General features: G+C 39.1%; 2 protein-coding genes across 2 annotated transcripts; one reads left to right on the top strand and one right to left on the bottom strand.

The window, feature by feature from the left end:
• The first annotated feature begins 12,915 nt into the window (after window positions 1-12,915).
• On the top strand, window positions 12,916-14,621 carry LOC136256573 (uncharacterized). Its single transcript, XM_066049551.1, has 3 exons — window positions 12,916-13,391; window positions 13,445-13,747; window positions 13,797-14,621. Exons 1-3 carry the CDS (start codon window positions 13,134-13,136, stop codon window positions 14,619-14,621), a joined length of 1,386 nt encoding a protein of 461 aa, XP_065905623.1. The 5' UTR covers window positions 12,916-13,133.
• Window positions 14,622-15,093: 472 nt separating this feature from the next.
• Window positions 15,094-15,879, bottom strand: LOC136256572 (ATP-dependent DNA helicase RecQ-like). Its single transcript, XM_066049550.1, has one exon. It carries the CDS (start codon window positions 15,877-15,879, stop codon window positions 15,094-15,096), a length of 786 nt encoding a protein of 261 aa, XP_065905622.1.
• Between the last annotated feature and the right edge of the window lie 477 nt (window positions 15,880-16,356).

Here is a 16,356-nt window from a genome sequence, read left to right as displayed (position 1 = left end):
ACTAACCTGACTAACCTGTCTATACAGTCTATATAGTGACTAACCTGTCTATACAGTCTATAGTGACTAACCTGTCTATACAGTCTATTGTGACTAAACCTGTCTATACAGTCTATATAGTGACTAACCTGTTTATATAGTCTATAGTGACTAACCTGTCTATATAGTCTACAGTGACTAACCTGTCTATATAGTCTACAGTAACTATCCTGTCTATATAGTCTAAAGTGACTAACCTGTCTATATAGTCTACAGTGACTAACCTGTCTATATAGTCTACAGTGACTAACCTGTCTATATAGTCTACAGTAACTATCCTGTCTATATAGTCTAAAGTGACTAACCTGTCCTATGTAGTCTATGGTGAATAACCTGTCTATATAGTCTACGGTGACTAACCTGCCTATATAGTCTACGATGACTAATCTGTCTATACAGTCTATTGTGATTAACCTGTCTATACAGTCTATAGTCACTAACCTGTCTATATAGTGACTAACCTGTCTGTTAGTCACTACAGACTGTATAGACAGGTTAGTCACTATATAGACAGGTTAGTTCACTATAGGACTGTATAGACAGGTTAGTCACTATATAGACAGGTTAGTCACTATAGACTGTATAGACAGGTTAGTCACTATAGACTTTATAGACAGGTTAGTCACTATAGACTGTATAGACAGGTTAGTCACTATATAGACGGTATAGACAGGTTAGTCACTATATAGACGGTATAGACAGGTTAGTCACTATAGACTGTATAGACAGGTTAGTCACTATAGACCGTATAGACAGGTTAGTCACTATAGACGGTATAGACAGGTTAGTCCACTATAGACCGTATAGACAGGTTAGTCACTATAGACCGTATAGACAGGTTAGTCACTATAGACCGTATAGACAGGTTAGTCACTATAGACCGTATAGACAGGTTAGTCACTATAGACCGTATAGACAGGTTAGTCCACTATAGACTGTATAGACAGGTTAGTCACTATAGACTGTTATAGACAGGTTAGTCACTATAGACTGTATAGACAGGTTAGTCACTATAGACTACATAGACAGGTTAGTCACTATAGACTGTATAGACAGGTTAGTCACTATAGACTGTATAGACAGGTTAGTCACTATATAGACTGTATAGACAGGTTAGTCACTATATAGACTGTATAGACAGGTTTAGTCACTATAGACCGTATAGACAGGTTAGTCACTATAGACTGTATAGACAGGTTAGTCACTATATAGACTGTATAGACAGGTTAGTCACTATAGACCGTATAGACAGGTTAGTCACTATAGACTGGTATAGACAGGTTAGTCACTATATAGGACCGTATAGACAGATTAGTCACTATATTGACGGTATAGACAGGTTAGTCACTATAGACTGTATAGACGGGTTAGTCACTATAGACTGTATGGACAGGTTAGTCACTATAGGACTACATAGACAGGTTAGTCCACTATAGACTGTATAGACAGGTTAGTCACTATAGACTGTATAGACAGGTTAGTCACTATAGACTGTATAGACAGGTTAGTCACTATATAGACGGTATAGACAGGTTAGGCACTTATAGACTGTATAGACAGGTTAGTCACTATAGACTGTATTGACAGGTTAGTCACTATAGACTACATAGACAGGTTAGTCACTATAGACTGTATAGACAGGTTAGTCACTATAGACTGTATAGACAGGTTAGTCACTATATAGACAGGTTAGTGACTATAGACTGTATAGACAGGTTAGTCACTATAGGACTGTATAGACAGGTTAGTCACTATATAGGACAGGTAGTCACTATATACTGTATAGTCAGCTTAGTCACTATAGACTGTATAGACAGGTTAGTCACTATAGACTGTATAGACAGATTGGTCACTATAGACTACATAGACAGGTTAGTCACTATAGACTGTATAGACAGGTTAGTCACTATAGACTGTATAGACAGGTTAGTCACTATATAGACAGGTTATGTGACTATAGACTGTATAGACAGGTTAGTCACTATAGACCGTATAGACAGGTTAGTCACTATAGACTGTATAGACAGGTTAGTCACTATATACTGTATAGTCAGGTTAGTCACTATAGACTGTATAGACAGATTGGGTCACTATAGACTGTATAGACAGATTGGTCACTATAGACTGTATAGACAGGTTAGTCACTATATAGACGGTATAGACAAGTTAGTCACTATAGACTGGTATAGACAGGGTTAGTCACTATAGACTGTATAGACAGGTTAGTCACTATAGACTGTATAGACAGATTGGTCACTATAGACTGTATAGACAGATTGGTCACTATAGACTGTATAGACAGGTTAGTCACTATATAGACGGTATAGACAGGTTAGTCACTATATACTGTATAGACAGGTTAGTCACTATAGACTGTATAGACAGGTTAGTCACTATAGACTGTATAGACAGATTGGTCACTATAGACTGTATAGACAGGTTAGTCACTATATAGACGGTATAGACAGGTTAGTCACTATAGACTGTATAGACAGGTTAGTCACTATATAGGACAGGTTAGTGACTATAGACTGTATAGACAGGTTAGTCACTATAGACTGTATAGACAGGTTAGTCACTATAGACTGTATAGACAGGATAGTCACTATATAGACGGTATAGACAGGTTAGGCACTATAGACTGTATAGACAGGTTAGTCACTATAGACTGTATGACAGGTTAGTCACTATAGACTGTATAGACAGGTTAGTCACTATAGACTGTATAGACAGGTTAGTCACTATATAGACCGTATAGACAGATTAGTCACTATATAGACGGTATAGACAGGTTAGTCCACTATAGACCGTATAGACAGGTTAGTCACTATAGACTGTATAGACAGGTTAGTCACTGTAGACTGTATAGACAGGTTAGTCACTATAGACTGTATTGACAGGTTAGTCACTATAGACTGTATAGACAGGTTAGTCACTATAGACTGTATAGACAGGTTAGTCACTATATAGACCGTATAGACAGATTAGTCACTATATAGACGGTATAGACAGGTTAGTCACTATAGACCGTATAGACAGGTTAGTCACTATAGACTGTATAGACAGGTTAGTCACTATAGACTGCATAGACAGGTTAGTCACTGTAGACTGTATAGACAGGTTAGTCACTATAGACTATATAGACAGGTTAGTCACTGTAAACTATAGACAGGTTAGTCTCCATAAAGTGTATAGACAGGTTAGTCACTAGCGACTATATAGACAGGTTAGTCACTATAGACTACATAGACAGGTTAGTCACTATAGACTACATAGACAGGTTAGTCACTATAGACTACATAGACAGGTTAATCACTGTAGACTGTATAGACAGGTTAGTCACTATAGACTGTATAGACAGATTAGTCACTATATAGACAGGTTAGTCACTATAGACTTTATAGACAGGTTAGTCACTATAGACTGTAAAGACAGGTTAGTCAAGATAGACTCTATAGAGAAGCTATAGTCTCTATACACAAGGTGGTTAGAATTATTAGTATACTAGTAAAATCCCATTATCCGTGTTACGGATAACATCCTGTCTCTAATGGCTACTGCTTAATACTCGTTTGTAAACCATCATTAAGTGTTTTGTGTGATATCAGTGGTGATTGATGACTTCCGGAATGAAATACTGTCTCTGGTTCTTTTCATTACAGGTGCCAAGGCAGAAAACACTTTCGAGGATGATGCTTTTATTATTAAATCCACAGAGGCAATAGAAGCAAAAGGAAGTGACACAGAGCCTGTTTGCTAGACGGCTGGTGTTTTGCTGCTGAAAACAGGTTTTGATTTAAAATTGCCAAGCCAGTTATGCCACATTGTGAGGGCAATTCTCTTTGTTATGCTGCTGGCTATGTTTGTAGACATCTATGTAAGAAATTAGAATGTGAGAGAGAACGTACATGAAACACTGCTCAAAGAAATAGTCTAACCATGCGTATCAATTCATGGACTCGGATTTTCACTGCAAGCTTCTGGGTTGAAATCAACCAAAACAGCACTAAAAAGCTTACATAAGCCAGAGACTTGTACAATAGCATGTATAATGTAAGAAAATACGAAACATCCATATTTAATTGTTCACAATGCTATATTACTTTGTGATTACAGCAATACATTGATATAAATACTGGTGCAAATAAAAATTGAAGTCTAGTAACTATATTCACACAAAGGGAATGTTTCTGCAGGAGCAACTCCTGCAGTATACAGTTTGTGTTTCAGAATTTCTGTTTTGCATATAATGTACATCCACAAAAGTGTTCCTTAATGGTCCATCACTTAACTTCAAAAATAAATATAGAAAATTCTCTAGTGGTTTTTTTGGATCGTATCAATCCACAATCTACCCTGTAGGAAACAAAGTATATACATACACAATATATAATACCTTAAGGGATGACACAGTACATCGCTTCACTCTACACAGCAACCTTTCTAAAGACTCAATATCAGGTGCAGTGTCAGTGAAGGAAGACATAGGTATAGGAGACAGCAGCATTCACCGTCCTTCAGTATATTGACACACCTCTCAGTGGGATGGACACTGGCAAACCCTTGGGTTTATAGGCTGAAAGTGCTTTTACTGCTAAGCTAAGCTTTCTATGACCTCTCCTGTCATTTGTAGAGTGGGAATAGTAATCATTGTAAAATGTGTAGTTGTAGCTAAATTGAAATACTTGCATGTGCTTCAAAGAATCGAATATTTCACTACAATAGTACAGGAAAATAGCCTTCAAAAGCATTCTCATTGATTTGTATATGTATGAATTACTGGAAATACATCAGAAAGTTAGCTGAAAATGTCTATAAAAAGGCTTGTGAACCCTGAACTGTAGTACTGCAAAAATTCTTACTTCGCAGTTCATGCTGTCATTTCATCACAGAACGGCAGAACTAAAGATTTTGGCTTACATGAATGGATATGCTAACGTCTTAGCTTTCAATCAGTACCATTTACATGGAAAAAGAACGCTTCTATCATGCTCTCAGAACCCCGAACCACGAGGGTGCAATCTAATAATCATTTTTGCATAAAACGCGTTCTACGAGATTCGCTTTCGAAATTTAGACGATCATACACCAGTAAAACAACAGTATAACTCTTACCATAATAAGAAATCCTTTTCATCTCCGCTTCTAGAAGGCTTATCTACCCTTTCTCTTCGTTCTTCTTGTGCCAGATGAACCCATACCGATCAAAGGTAAGGTGTTGATTATTGCAATGCTGACGGCTCGCGCATTTTGTATTGAATTTACTCCGGTTTCCAATCCTGGGTAAGGTATATATTATCTAAGGTATATATTATCTATGTTTCTATTCACGTGATATTTTTGCATTTGGCTTGCGTGGACAACCAACCTGAAATAGACTGTAGGTAGATATCAAGAGTTAATAATATTATTAACTCTTTTTTTTCCCGGGGTGCCTGCACCCTTTGCCACCACCACCAGCACCAGATGGTAAAAGTGCTGGACAAAAAGACTGTAAACTCAAAAAATCAATGAGATGGTAACACTTGGCCTTCCGAAATAGCAAGGTCAAGTGTTCCAATAGTCACAGGGCTGCCATGGTGTGACCTTGCTCCACACAAGCAGGTCACTGCTGACCTGAGCAAAGAGAAGCTGGTGGAACATCTAATCCATGATACAACGCTGCTGTAAGATTGGCCCCGTTGAGTAGATAGCATAGAAGCTAGACGCTTATAAGCAACTGTAGCTGCACTACCCATTCCTCCAAAAGTGGAGAAAACCAATGGAGTGAATGAGCCCATTTCAACATCTCTTATTCTCTGTTCATACATCCTTTGTTTATCTCTTTCAAACCTTCTGTACAAGGAAGAAACCGCTGTGTTTCGATAACTGGGAGCAGTTGGATTGAAAATTCTAACATCAAAGAAAGCCTTCTGATGACGACTTCCCCAAAAACCATGTGCACTTACATCTAAATGTGCCTCATCCTCCACATTAGCTGTGGCATAGCGAAAGGACTCACCAGACAGGGGTTGCAGCACTGGTTCAATGGCCACATTATGACATACTTCAGACAGAGCAGCAGCGGTGAAGTCCCTAAGTTCATTATGACGTAGAGTAGGGAAACCACCTGTAGCACAATTCATTGCATGATCAACCGTAAAGCCATGACCAGACACACTTAGCAGGTAGACTATTGGGCAACCAACCATATCGTAGACACAGTGCATCCCTAAATGCACCTTTATGGAGTGCAAAACCATGTTCTTCAATAGGAAGCACTGATAACCATGATGAGGCACCTTTCTCACTAGGTAAAGAAATAATACGACGTAAACTAGCTAGCAACTGTGGTGTGAGTTCCAATTGCTTACAAACCAGCTGCTGATGTCTCAAAGCTATAACATCAGCCTTAGCTTGACGCTGGGCACTAACCACTGACATCCTAAAGCAAGTCTGTTGTTCAATGATCTCCTTGGTTAAAGATGAGGTAACTTGAATGGAAAAATCAAATTCAAAGTTAGCATTAGCAGAAGGGTTACACAGACCCAGGCCTCCCATTCGTGCTGGAAGAGAAAACAACTCTCGCTCTAAATCACTGACAAATTTTCCAGTAACAGCAGGAATAAATTCTGTAAAAATAGTTGTTTCAAGAGGTTGAAGATAGTCGGAAATTTTGGGTAGCGTTCGTAAAAAATATGTCCACTTACTAATAAGACCATGCGTGAAAGCACAATAAGCAGCATGAGGCTGAGCCTTTGCAATCACACTTAACTTCCGCACACAAGACACCCAATACTCAACCTTCTCATTCACATAATGCTGGACAAAGGTAGGAGATCCTATAGCAGCACCAAGGTGACGCTTACCCTCCACTGTGATACCCACACCACATCCATCAAAAAGATTCTTAGCTAAATCTAGATGTTCTGCTTTCACAATCAGCCATGATTTAGATGGTTTTACATTGTAGCCAAATGCAGGACCCAAAGACACAAGGGCAGACCACCACTTGCGCAACCCAGTCAAAGAGCCAGCAGCAGTAGCATCGTCAGCAAACCAGGCCTGTCTTATTTCACAATCACGTATTGCATCAATATTATTAACTCTTGTAGATATGTAGATAGGTACACACACACACTTTTACGGAAACAATTTCAGTAAACCAGGCGCACGCGAAGGCCGGCTGTGGGCGTGCGCCTGGTTTTTAAAAATGAAGATGGGCACCGGTGTTAAAGTCTCGTGCCCAGCCGGGCTCGCGCTAATAGAGTGAGCACGGCTGGGCACGAGACTAGTGTTCAGCACAGAAGAAGGTGTGTTCATTTACATAACGAAGTTACTACAGATCCGACCAGTCGGACACAAATTTTAAGCGTATAGCTAGAAGTCCGGCCAGTCACGTGATCTTTGTAGTTTACTCTCCCTGAGGCGTTTTCTACAAGGCGTACTCGTGCTTCTAGGTGAGGAAGGAACTCAAAATAGGATATGAGGTATGGGAGTAACCTTGTCAGTAGATAGGCGTGCAGATCTGCACGTCTGTTCCTGGGTGCATTGGGGTTACTGTGAACAGACAGATATACAGTTTGCTTACTTAACTTGGCTACTGTATTAGAGATCCTTGTGGTACATAGAGGAGGCATGGTTATGTCAATATTTATTCTGAGGAGTTCTTCTAAGTAGTAGTGTCTCTAGTGTTGTGTAGTCTGGCGTAGCCAGACCTTTAAAAAATAAAAGGTCTGGTCTGCGCGGGGGTCCGCCACTTTCTCGAAGGGCGTACGAGATTTCGAAATCACAGTGATTTCTCTGAAATCAATGATTTCATGATTTCAATTGTGATTTCGTGATTTCAATTTTGATTTCGTGATTTCCGTGATTTCACCATTGTTGACTCTCATGGAGCTAGAACAGGTCCAGAAGCTTCGTCATCAGTAAACTGGATGGTAAAAGTTATATCTTCACTAGAGTCTAGTTCGTAAGCAAAGATGCTGGGGCCAAAGCCGTCTGGCTGAGATGATTCCAGGCACCAGTAGCGGTGATGGTTTGTGGTTTTGGTCGTACGGTAGTGCTGATGATTAACAGGCAAGCTAACAGTGTAAAGAGGCTATCTAAAAATGAATAGAAGCCGTCCCAGAACTTCGTGCATAAGTTATATTCTAACAAGGGTAAAACAATAATAGGCGTGGATCAAGGAATGCCGCACTGGCCTAGTTATAGCTAACCGCCGGCATTTTTACGAGGCAATCCACGACTTATCTGCAGCCTATCAATACCATTATCCTCTTAGCCACACAATGTTCAACTAGACACCACTACCCTTACCACTTCATCCAGGTACTTAGCTACATGAACCGGCATTCCTTCTTTCCAAGAGCTGTCATCGACTGGAATAATTTGCCAACTTCAGTGATTGAGTCAGAAAGCATGCATTATCAAAAAGCTACTACATACTTGTGCTGTAAAGTAAAAATGGTATAGGCAATGTTAGGCATTGTCGAGTATCGTCTTTACCGGTAGATATAATAAAGCAGTACTGTTGTTATCTTGTGTATTTTTTCCTTGGAGCATTACTCACGTCCCCTTGGCACATCGGCATGCCCAGCAATAATAATAATTAAAGTAGCTGATGGTGATACATGTGATTAATTAAGTTTATTGGAATTGGTTACTATTACATGGTTGCGTGTCATCAGTGGGTCCACATGATTTCAGTTACACTTTTATCACTGAGTTATGATGAATTTAAAACAGTATCTTTGGTAGGAGATAGACTTGGACTCAATCAGTAATGATTAGGTAATGAAAAAGGTGTAAAATTATTTACAAAAATAGATAACAAACAAGTACACAGAAAAGTTAAGCACAAAAGAATACAAAGACTAGCAAATTACAAACTACCACACTAATTACAATAAACTAAACTACTTACAAGCTACACCTACTTAACTATACATTATAAAACCTAAACAAAATCTATAATGTCCTCTGAGCAAAGAGCATAGTGTCTGAGGACCATTTTGGCATTGTATTTCCATAAAGTCACTGATTAGGTAATTGTTCTCCGTAAAATTTGTGTGCTATACACTGTTAGCTCCAATGCATCCTGCATTATCAGTTCTTCAGATAATATAATGCAAACCAGTATGATGCATTGCCAGCAATGAACATACCTGCAAAATTTAGCAGAACTTATAAACCTTATCTGATCAATATGTGATGTATTTAATCTGCATGAAGCTGACTTAGCTATATGCAGAAAGATAGCTACTTGTATGTATTACCTACCAGTTTTATAATACACAATAGATTAAATCACACCTGAACGTTGACATAAACAATATCTCTGCTAACATCAGTAACGTGCACATCCCTTCCTTCACAATGGTATTGAAAACTGGAATGGCTCTCTGTTAACAACCCTGATCTCATTTCATATTGACTAACAACCACAGTGGCAGGAAACACCTAAGTACACAGTCAACTGATCTGGATACATCCATGGTCTTCATTGTGTATGCCAGGATTGTTTTATATGAAATGTTTGCTTGTGAGTTATGTAAAGATGTTTAGTGGGTCAGCTGAACAAGCAGAATCATATTATGTGAGCTAATCTTTGAAAAGTTACACCTAGTAGCTAGTTACTAACCAGTACTGACATACATATTTTCTAGACAAGCTGCATAATTATTTGTCCTGAAGCTAATGCTGGGAACTACTTTCTTTGCAAAAGTGTGCTTATAGTTTGCAGCCCTTCTACATGGTTTACCCATTTCATCATTAACCCATGCAGTCACTATGATGTACCGTCACTTGTGGCTGCGAGTAGAGCCTAAATTGCTAGTTAAAACTGAATAAGATTCCGAGATGGATTCTCAGATCACTCGTGTGGCTCCAGCATAGATTTTAAAGGCGCTTACGCGCCTCTAAAATCTATGGCTCCAGTGATGGAAGCTTTTGACCATTAGTGGACTCAGCTTGGGCTGTAAAATTCTAGAGATTGGCAGCCGAACCAGTGCCAGATCAAGTGATTCGGGCCTTAAATCACTTCTGTTATGTTCCAATTAATAATATCGCGTAATTCAATGCGTCCGTGATTTACGGAAATATACGGAGTTTTACGATTTTCGTTTTCAAAAAGTGTGATTTCTGATTTCTTTTGAGTGTGTGATTTCATGATTTCAAATGTGATTTCTGACGAAGCGTACGAGATTTCAAGAGTGTCGGACCCCTCGGGTCTGCGTAGCATCGGGCACTCGTGCACCTGATTTACGGTAAGGTAAATGGGGGTAACTTCGTGAAAAGTTTGCGTTTTTGTTTATAACTTTAGATATACAAAACCAATAAATACGAAACTTGGCTACAATCAACATGTGTTTATGTAGTCTAAGTTTGCCAAGTTACAATAGATTTGAGTAATCGGTTAGAGAGATATGGCAGGAAATAGCCGATAGTGTCAAAAAACACGCAATGGGGGTAACTTCGTGAATTTACGAATTCTCCTGTTTCACTGCCTATAGCCATGGCTGAAACATGGATTATTGCCAGAAAAGAGTTACACTAGACACTTTACCTACTTCTCCAAGTTAAAAGAGTCGAATAGAACAATGTACATGGTCCTCTAAGTGGTTAAGAGCAAGTTTTGTAGTACCCGGAAAGTTTTTTTTAGCAAAAATTTTGTTACACATCATCAATTGAACGACGATTTCATAAAAACTACAGAAGCTAGAGTGTCAGGGGCGGATCCAGAGTTTGGAAAGAGGGGGGGCACCTTACTGAAAAACAGTTGAAGACCAAAAAAACTTGCTAAAAACCAGTCGAAGACCAAAAAGAAAAAAAAAAAAAAAGGTCACGACAATAATAGCTATAGTTATCCTTACCAACTATATCACGTCTGTTATGTAAAATAAAATCCTATTTATAGCTTCGTAGGTAAGCTACACTACCTCATGAACATTGTGACTGCTTTATTAGAGTAATTGACTGCTCTATTAGAGTATCTCGATCTTGTATGCAATTTCTTGAAGGGGGGGGGGGGCATTTGCCCCAAATGCCCCATCCTGGATCCGCCCCTGAGTGTCATACTTGGACTCAAAGTAATCACCATATCCTAGCGTATATACACAGAAAATATCAAATCGTTTGATCAAGCCATTAAAGAGTTTCAGCCGATCAAAGTCGAAATTCACGAAGTTACCCCCGCCTACCTTATTACATCATGTCTTGTATCGTATTCTATGTGTTTCGCGTTATCAATAATGTATCAATTATGGCTTCTAATACAATCATTTTCTGTTTAGGATGTGGCAGCAATATAACGAATCAAAAAGGAAACCGGTTGATTCGGACACGATCATCACGGCACATTTTACCTGTTTGGAGTTTGCTAATGAGGGAAGAGCTAAACACCCGCTCAGCTTCAGTAACTGCCCAATCGATGGCTGTAAACGTCGGGAAAATGTGCCGAAAGTGTTTCAACACGTTTGAAAGAGCATCCAAGTTGTGGCAGGCTCTTACAACTGGCATTGCTAAAGCAGCAGATGCGTATGTTCCACATAATGCTCCCCTTGCTACCGTTCCTGGTACCTGTGATGCTCCACCTACACCTAAACGACCCAGATTATCAGATTGGCAAGAAGGGCAGTCACCAGTAGTCAAGGTTAGAAAATAAGCTGATATTATCTAATTGTAAGCCCTCTTTATTTGATGTTTCAGGTTCAAATAAGGTATCGTCGTAATAAGTTTCGGAATCATATCTTAACACCCTCCAGGAAAGCCATGGGCAAGGCCGTTGCTAGGCCAAGTAAACTGACAATAGCCCGGGAATGCTTGAATGATCACACTATACGATGTTGCATTATGACTATCTTGTCTAGAAACATTCGTTCTGAGATGCACAAGATGTGTGCTGAAAAAACCAATTCTGTTCTTAAACAAGAAACTCCTGAAATATTGAAAGATTTTTGCTGGGACAGTTTGCTTACAGAAGTCCGAACCCATGCACCCACCTTGCTTTATTTTTTGAATGCTTGCACACAAACCAAAAAAAATCGTTCTAACCAAGAATCTACCATTGGGATGTGTATAGCCATGCTTTTAAAGTACCACTATAACAAGATGTCCTTGGTGCAAAAGATTGTTGCTTTAATTCTTTATGCTGGTCGTTCAAGCAAACAGGTATGTCATTAAATAAGATCATACCTTCTTGTATATTTTTGTACATGTATTAGGTGTTTCAGCGCTTGCAGAAGATCAATGTCTGCATATCTCACCAAACCCTAAATTCTATCATTTCAAAAGTGGGACTAAAGTTTGATAGCAAGGTTATTCAGTGGAGAGACTTACTTCTTGGTGAGTTGAATGTTCCTGATGTTCCTGGACAGGTATTAATGGTGGTGTTTGCTGAAGTTCTAACATTAATAGTTTACTATAGATTGATAACCAAGTACAGGATGGGCTATCCCATGTTCCATGTGTTGAGATGGAATATCCCGACTCAGATAATTTTAATGAATCGTTAACTCATTCAGAGTCATCCTTTAGCTCTCCACCAGTTTCACCATTGATGTCAGAAGGTGATTGACTGATTCTGAAAATGAAGAAGAGTCTGAATACCCAGATTCAGAAAGTTCTGAGTGGTCGACTGAAAGCTCATCATGCTCAGAATCTCCCAGCCTTGTTGCCCCATGTTTTTCTCCATTAACACCATCGAACAGACAAAGTAATCTTGAAGATTGGGTAACTGCAATTGCCTGCCCTGTAGCTGAATCACCTCAACATTTACAGATTCCAGTGATTCTGTCTCATCAACTGCCAGCTGAATCACCTCAACGTTTACAGATTCCAGCGGTTCCGTCTCATCAACTACCATTTGAATCACCTCAACGTTTACAGATTCCAGCAGTTCCGTCTCATCAACTGCCAGCTGAATCACCTCAACATTTACAGATTCCAGCGGTTCTGTCTCAACAACGCCAGCTGAAAATATTATACCAACCAGTTTTGAATCTCCTGTTATTACGACTTACAAGTTGGTGGGAGATAACATTGACTTCTCAGTTAAGGCTCGGTACAGTCGCAGTGATAGCCCTAAAGATCAGTCTGTCCACTATTTTCATTATATGGCTGTGCGTGATCGAACTGACTTTAGTGACTATTCTAGTGAAAAGGCTGACACTTGTTTGAATAGTGCAGACAAAATGGCGAAGTTTCTCTTGCCAACCAAAGAATGTGATGACCAGCTGACTAATCATCTTGCTGTTCTGGTGTCTCGGATCATAGTGTCACACATGCCTTATTTTCATTTCGCCTTTTCTGATGTTGTTTCCTGGCACATTGACCATCCATACTATGAAGACATGAGTAAAAAGTCTGAAGTGGTAAGCATATTGTGCACTTTTTTTGTTAAACAAATTAGAAGGTTTTGTTGTAGACCCCATTAGGTGTACTGCTTTTCAATGAAAACAAAGGGGATGAGATGATCAAGATATTGTCCCATGTTCACCAGTTTGTGCCAGTGGTGGAACATGAACGTGAAGTGGATGTTGGGAATGGAAAGAGTGTTTCACAGCCAGTTTCTAGGCTCCACTCGCTGTTGTTTGGTGGTGACCAATTGACGGCTGCTCATGTGAGAGGTGCCCAAGAGGCAAAGTCCAACTCTGTGACTTCATCCAAGAGATTTGATGGACTCATTCCTGTAAAAGAGGACTGGCACACGGAAGTCATCCTGGTTGAGGTTATTGGTCATGTATAATTATTATTTTTTACCTTTTTTGTTTTCTTAGGTTATTTGGAAATATTTTTATGATACTGATTCTGCTGGAGAGCACTGCACTCTTTATCAAATGCGAAACCTAATCAACCAGCAGAATGTTGGGAAATTGCCAAAACACTGCTTCAATGCCTGTAATGATTTTCTGAACATAACAATTACAGGACACATATTGAGTGCTGCATTGAAAACATTTGGAATGGCAACACTGGATAGTCAACCATCCGAAGACATCATTCCTTGCTCAGAAAATACATGGACACAAATTGATACTGAACGAAAATCTTTGTTGGAGCAGTTGAGCAAAAGTGTTGTGGAGAAATACATCAACCATTTCTTTAACTCAGCAGTTTCTTCAAGTGGCGATCGTGTACATGATTACACAAACTACCTGATGAGCATAGGCTGTATGTACATGCTATTCAGAGATGCAATAAAGGAGGGTGATGGCAGTAGAGTGCTCTTATACTACCTTTACCTCCTGCCACTTTTCATCAATGCTGGACGTCGTAACTATGCAAATGAAAGCCTGAACTTACTTTGTCAGTATTACTTTGATTTGCCACCTAGAATGGCCCAGCAGTTGATATGGTACAGATTTATCAACACTGCTGGTGTAAAAGGAAGGAATATACCTTCTGATCAACACCTGGAGCACCTGAATAAAGTTTTAAAGGGAACCATACAAGGGCTGGGCTCAAACAAAAGCGCTGAAAGTATTGTCAGACGTAGCAAAGCACTGGGTGTGATGAATGAAATACTGTCAAGGTTTGATGAGAGTAATAAAGTTAGTTCGTTGAGTGGGGCTCATGGTGTGCCTGAGCACAAGAAGGAATAATCAAAGAGTTACAGGAGCACAAAGTATTTGAAGTTATACAGGGACGGAAACATCCTTCATTTGACAAACCTGTCTGTGTTGTACATATGAAGCCAGTCTCGGAGATACTTTCTTGGGTTACAGATCATCTTACAAGTCGTTACTATAAGAAAAATAACCAACCTCATTTAATATAACAACTGTTTTAGTGCTTAAACTTTTACTCTGGCTGTGGCATAGCTGACCATTTTTTTAGAAGGGTTGGCTATGTCAGGCTATTTGCTTCAAATTTTAATAGATTTTTCAAAAATTTGATGTTTGTGGGTATTTATTATGCTGGCTTTAATATACGCTGTGTGAAGGGTTAGTTCCACTATCCTTGAAAATCATTAAAACAGTTTAAGTAAACGTAAAACAAAAACGAACTACAAAACTATTACAGAAATTTATATTATTTAATAAGAGTTGACTAAATTCACATCAGAGTATATATTTAAATACTAAATTGTTGGAGTTCTTCACATTGGCCTAAACTGCATACATCACAGCACAGACAAGGAGTGCTTTTAATGGGGTTGTATCCTTCAAAATTTTGAAAAAGACAGTCCCTTCTGCAAGTACTGCTTGTAATGTAATTTCGCATGCTTGGATCAATGTGGATCATTCTAATCTCTTTGATGAGCATTAAAAGTGCAAGTGACTTGTCACCATCTCGGCCTGCCCGACCAGTTTCCTGAATGTAGCATTCTATATCTTCAGGTGGGCCAACGTGAAACACTTGGTGAACATCATTACAATCAATACCCATCCCGAATGCCACAGTAGCAATAACAACTCTCAGATGTGAGGGCTTTGTGAATGACTTTAAAATGTGCTCCTTTATTTCAACATCCACTGAACTATGGAACATATCCACAAGCCTGAATTCAGGCAAATCTGGAGCATCCACTGGTTCAGTAAACTGCTTGCCAAGGCAATATCGCAAATGTCGATAAATACGGCCACACTCAGGTAAACGTTGGCAATAAATGATGGTACGTGGAAACTCTCCTCTCTGCTTCAACAATCCACTGACCAAAGGTGAGAATGCTTCTTGTATATTGTCAAACTTTTTGATCATAAAAGTTATGTTCAGTTTGGATGGTGACACCGCAATGACTTCAGGACTTTTCATTCCTAAAATAGCAATAACCTCTTCTCGAAGTGACTTTGTTGCTGTTAAGCACATCATGTGCACTGATGGTGGTATCAAGCTCCGTACTTCAACAATCCTTTGCATTACTTTCCTAAAACTATCTCCCTTATGTGCAATAAAGACAAAACACAATGTAATTATGCTTCAAAATTTACCTTATGTATTGTTTAGTGTATTTTTACACTATGTAAATATCCACCATCTTTATTTTATTTATTAAGGCTTTACAGCACAAGTGCTGAAGGTCTGTACGACACCTGGTCCTACAGCCTATTTATATCACTTCACTATTGGCACTATTTGACACATGACTATTACTTGAGGGATCGGGACAGTAGAAATAATTTATTATGGTGGTGGGATTGTCTGTGCAACACAAAAGTCTCTTACCATTTCTTGACAGTATGTGCCTCATCGATAACTAAGGCACATATATTTGAAGCATAAACGTCCGACTTGAGCAAACAATGCCAGTGCTTATTTAACAGCAACATCTCTGGAGTGAAGAAAACTAGTTTATAAGCTCCAGCTTTTACTCCTGTAAGTACAACTTCACTGTTT

Source organism: Dysidea avara, chromosome 5, assembly GCF_963678975.1.
Source record: "Dysidea avara chromosome 5, odDysAvar1.4, whole genome shotgun sequence".
Taxonomy (NCBI): Eukaryota; Metazoa; Porifera; class Demospongiae; order Dictyoceratida; family Dysideidae; genus Dysidea; species Dysidea avara.
This window is presented reverse-complemented; position numbering and strand designations above follow the sequence as displayed.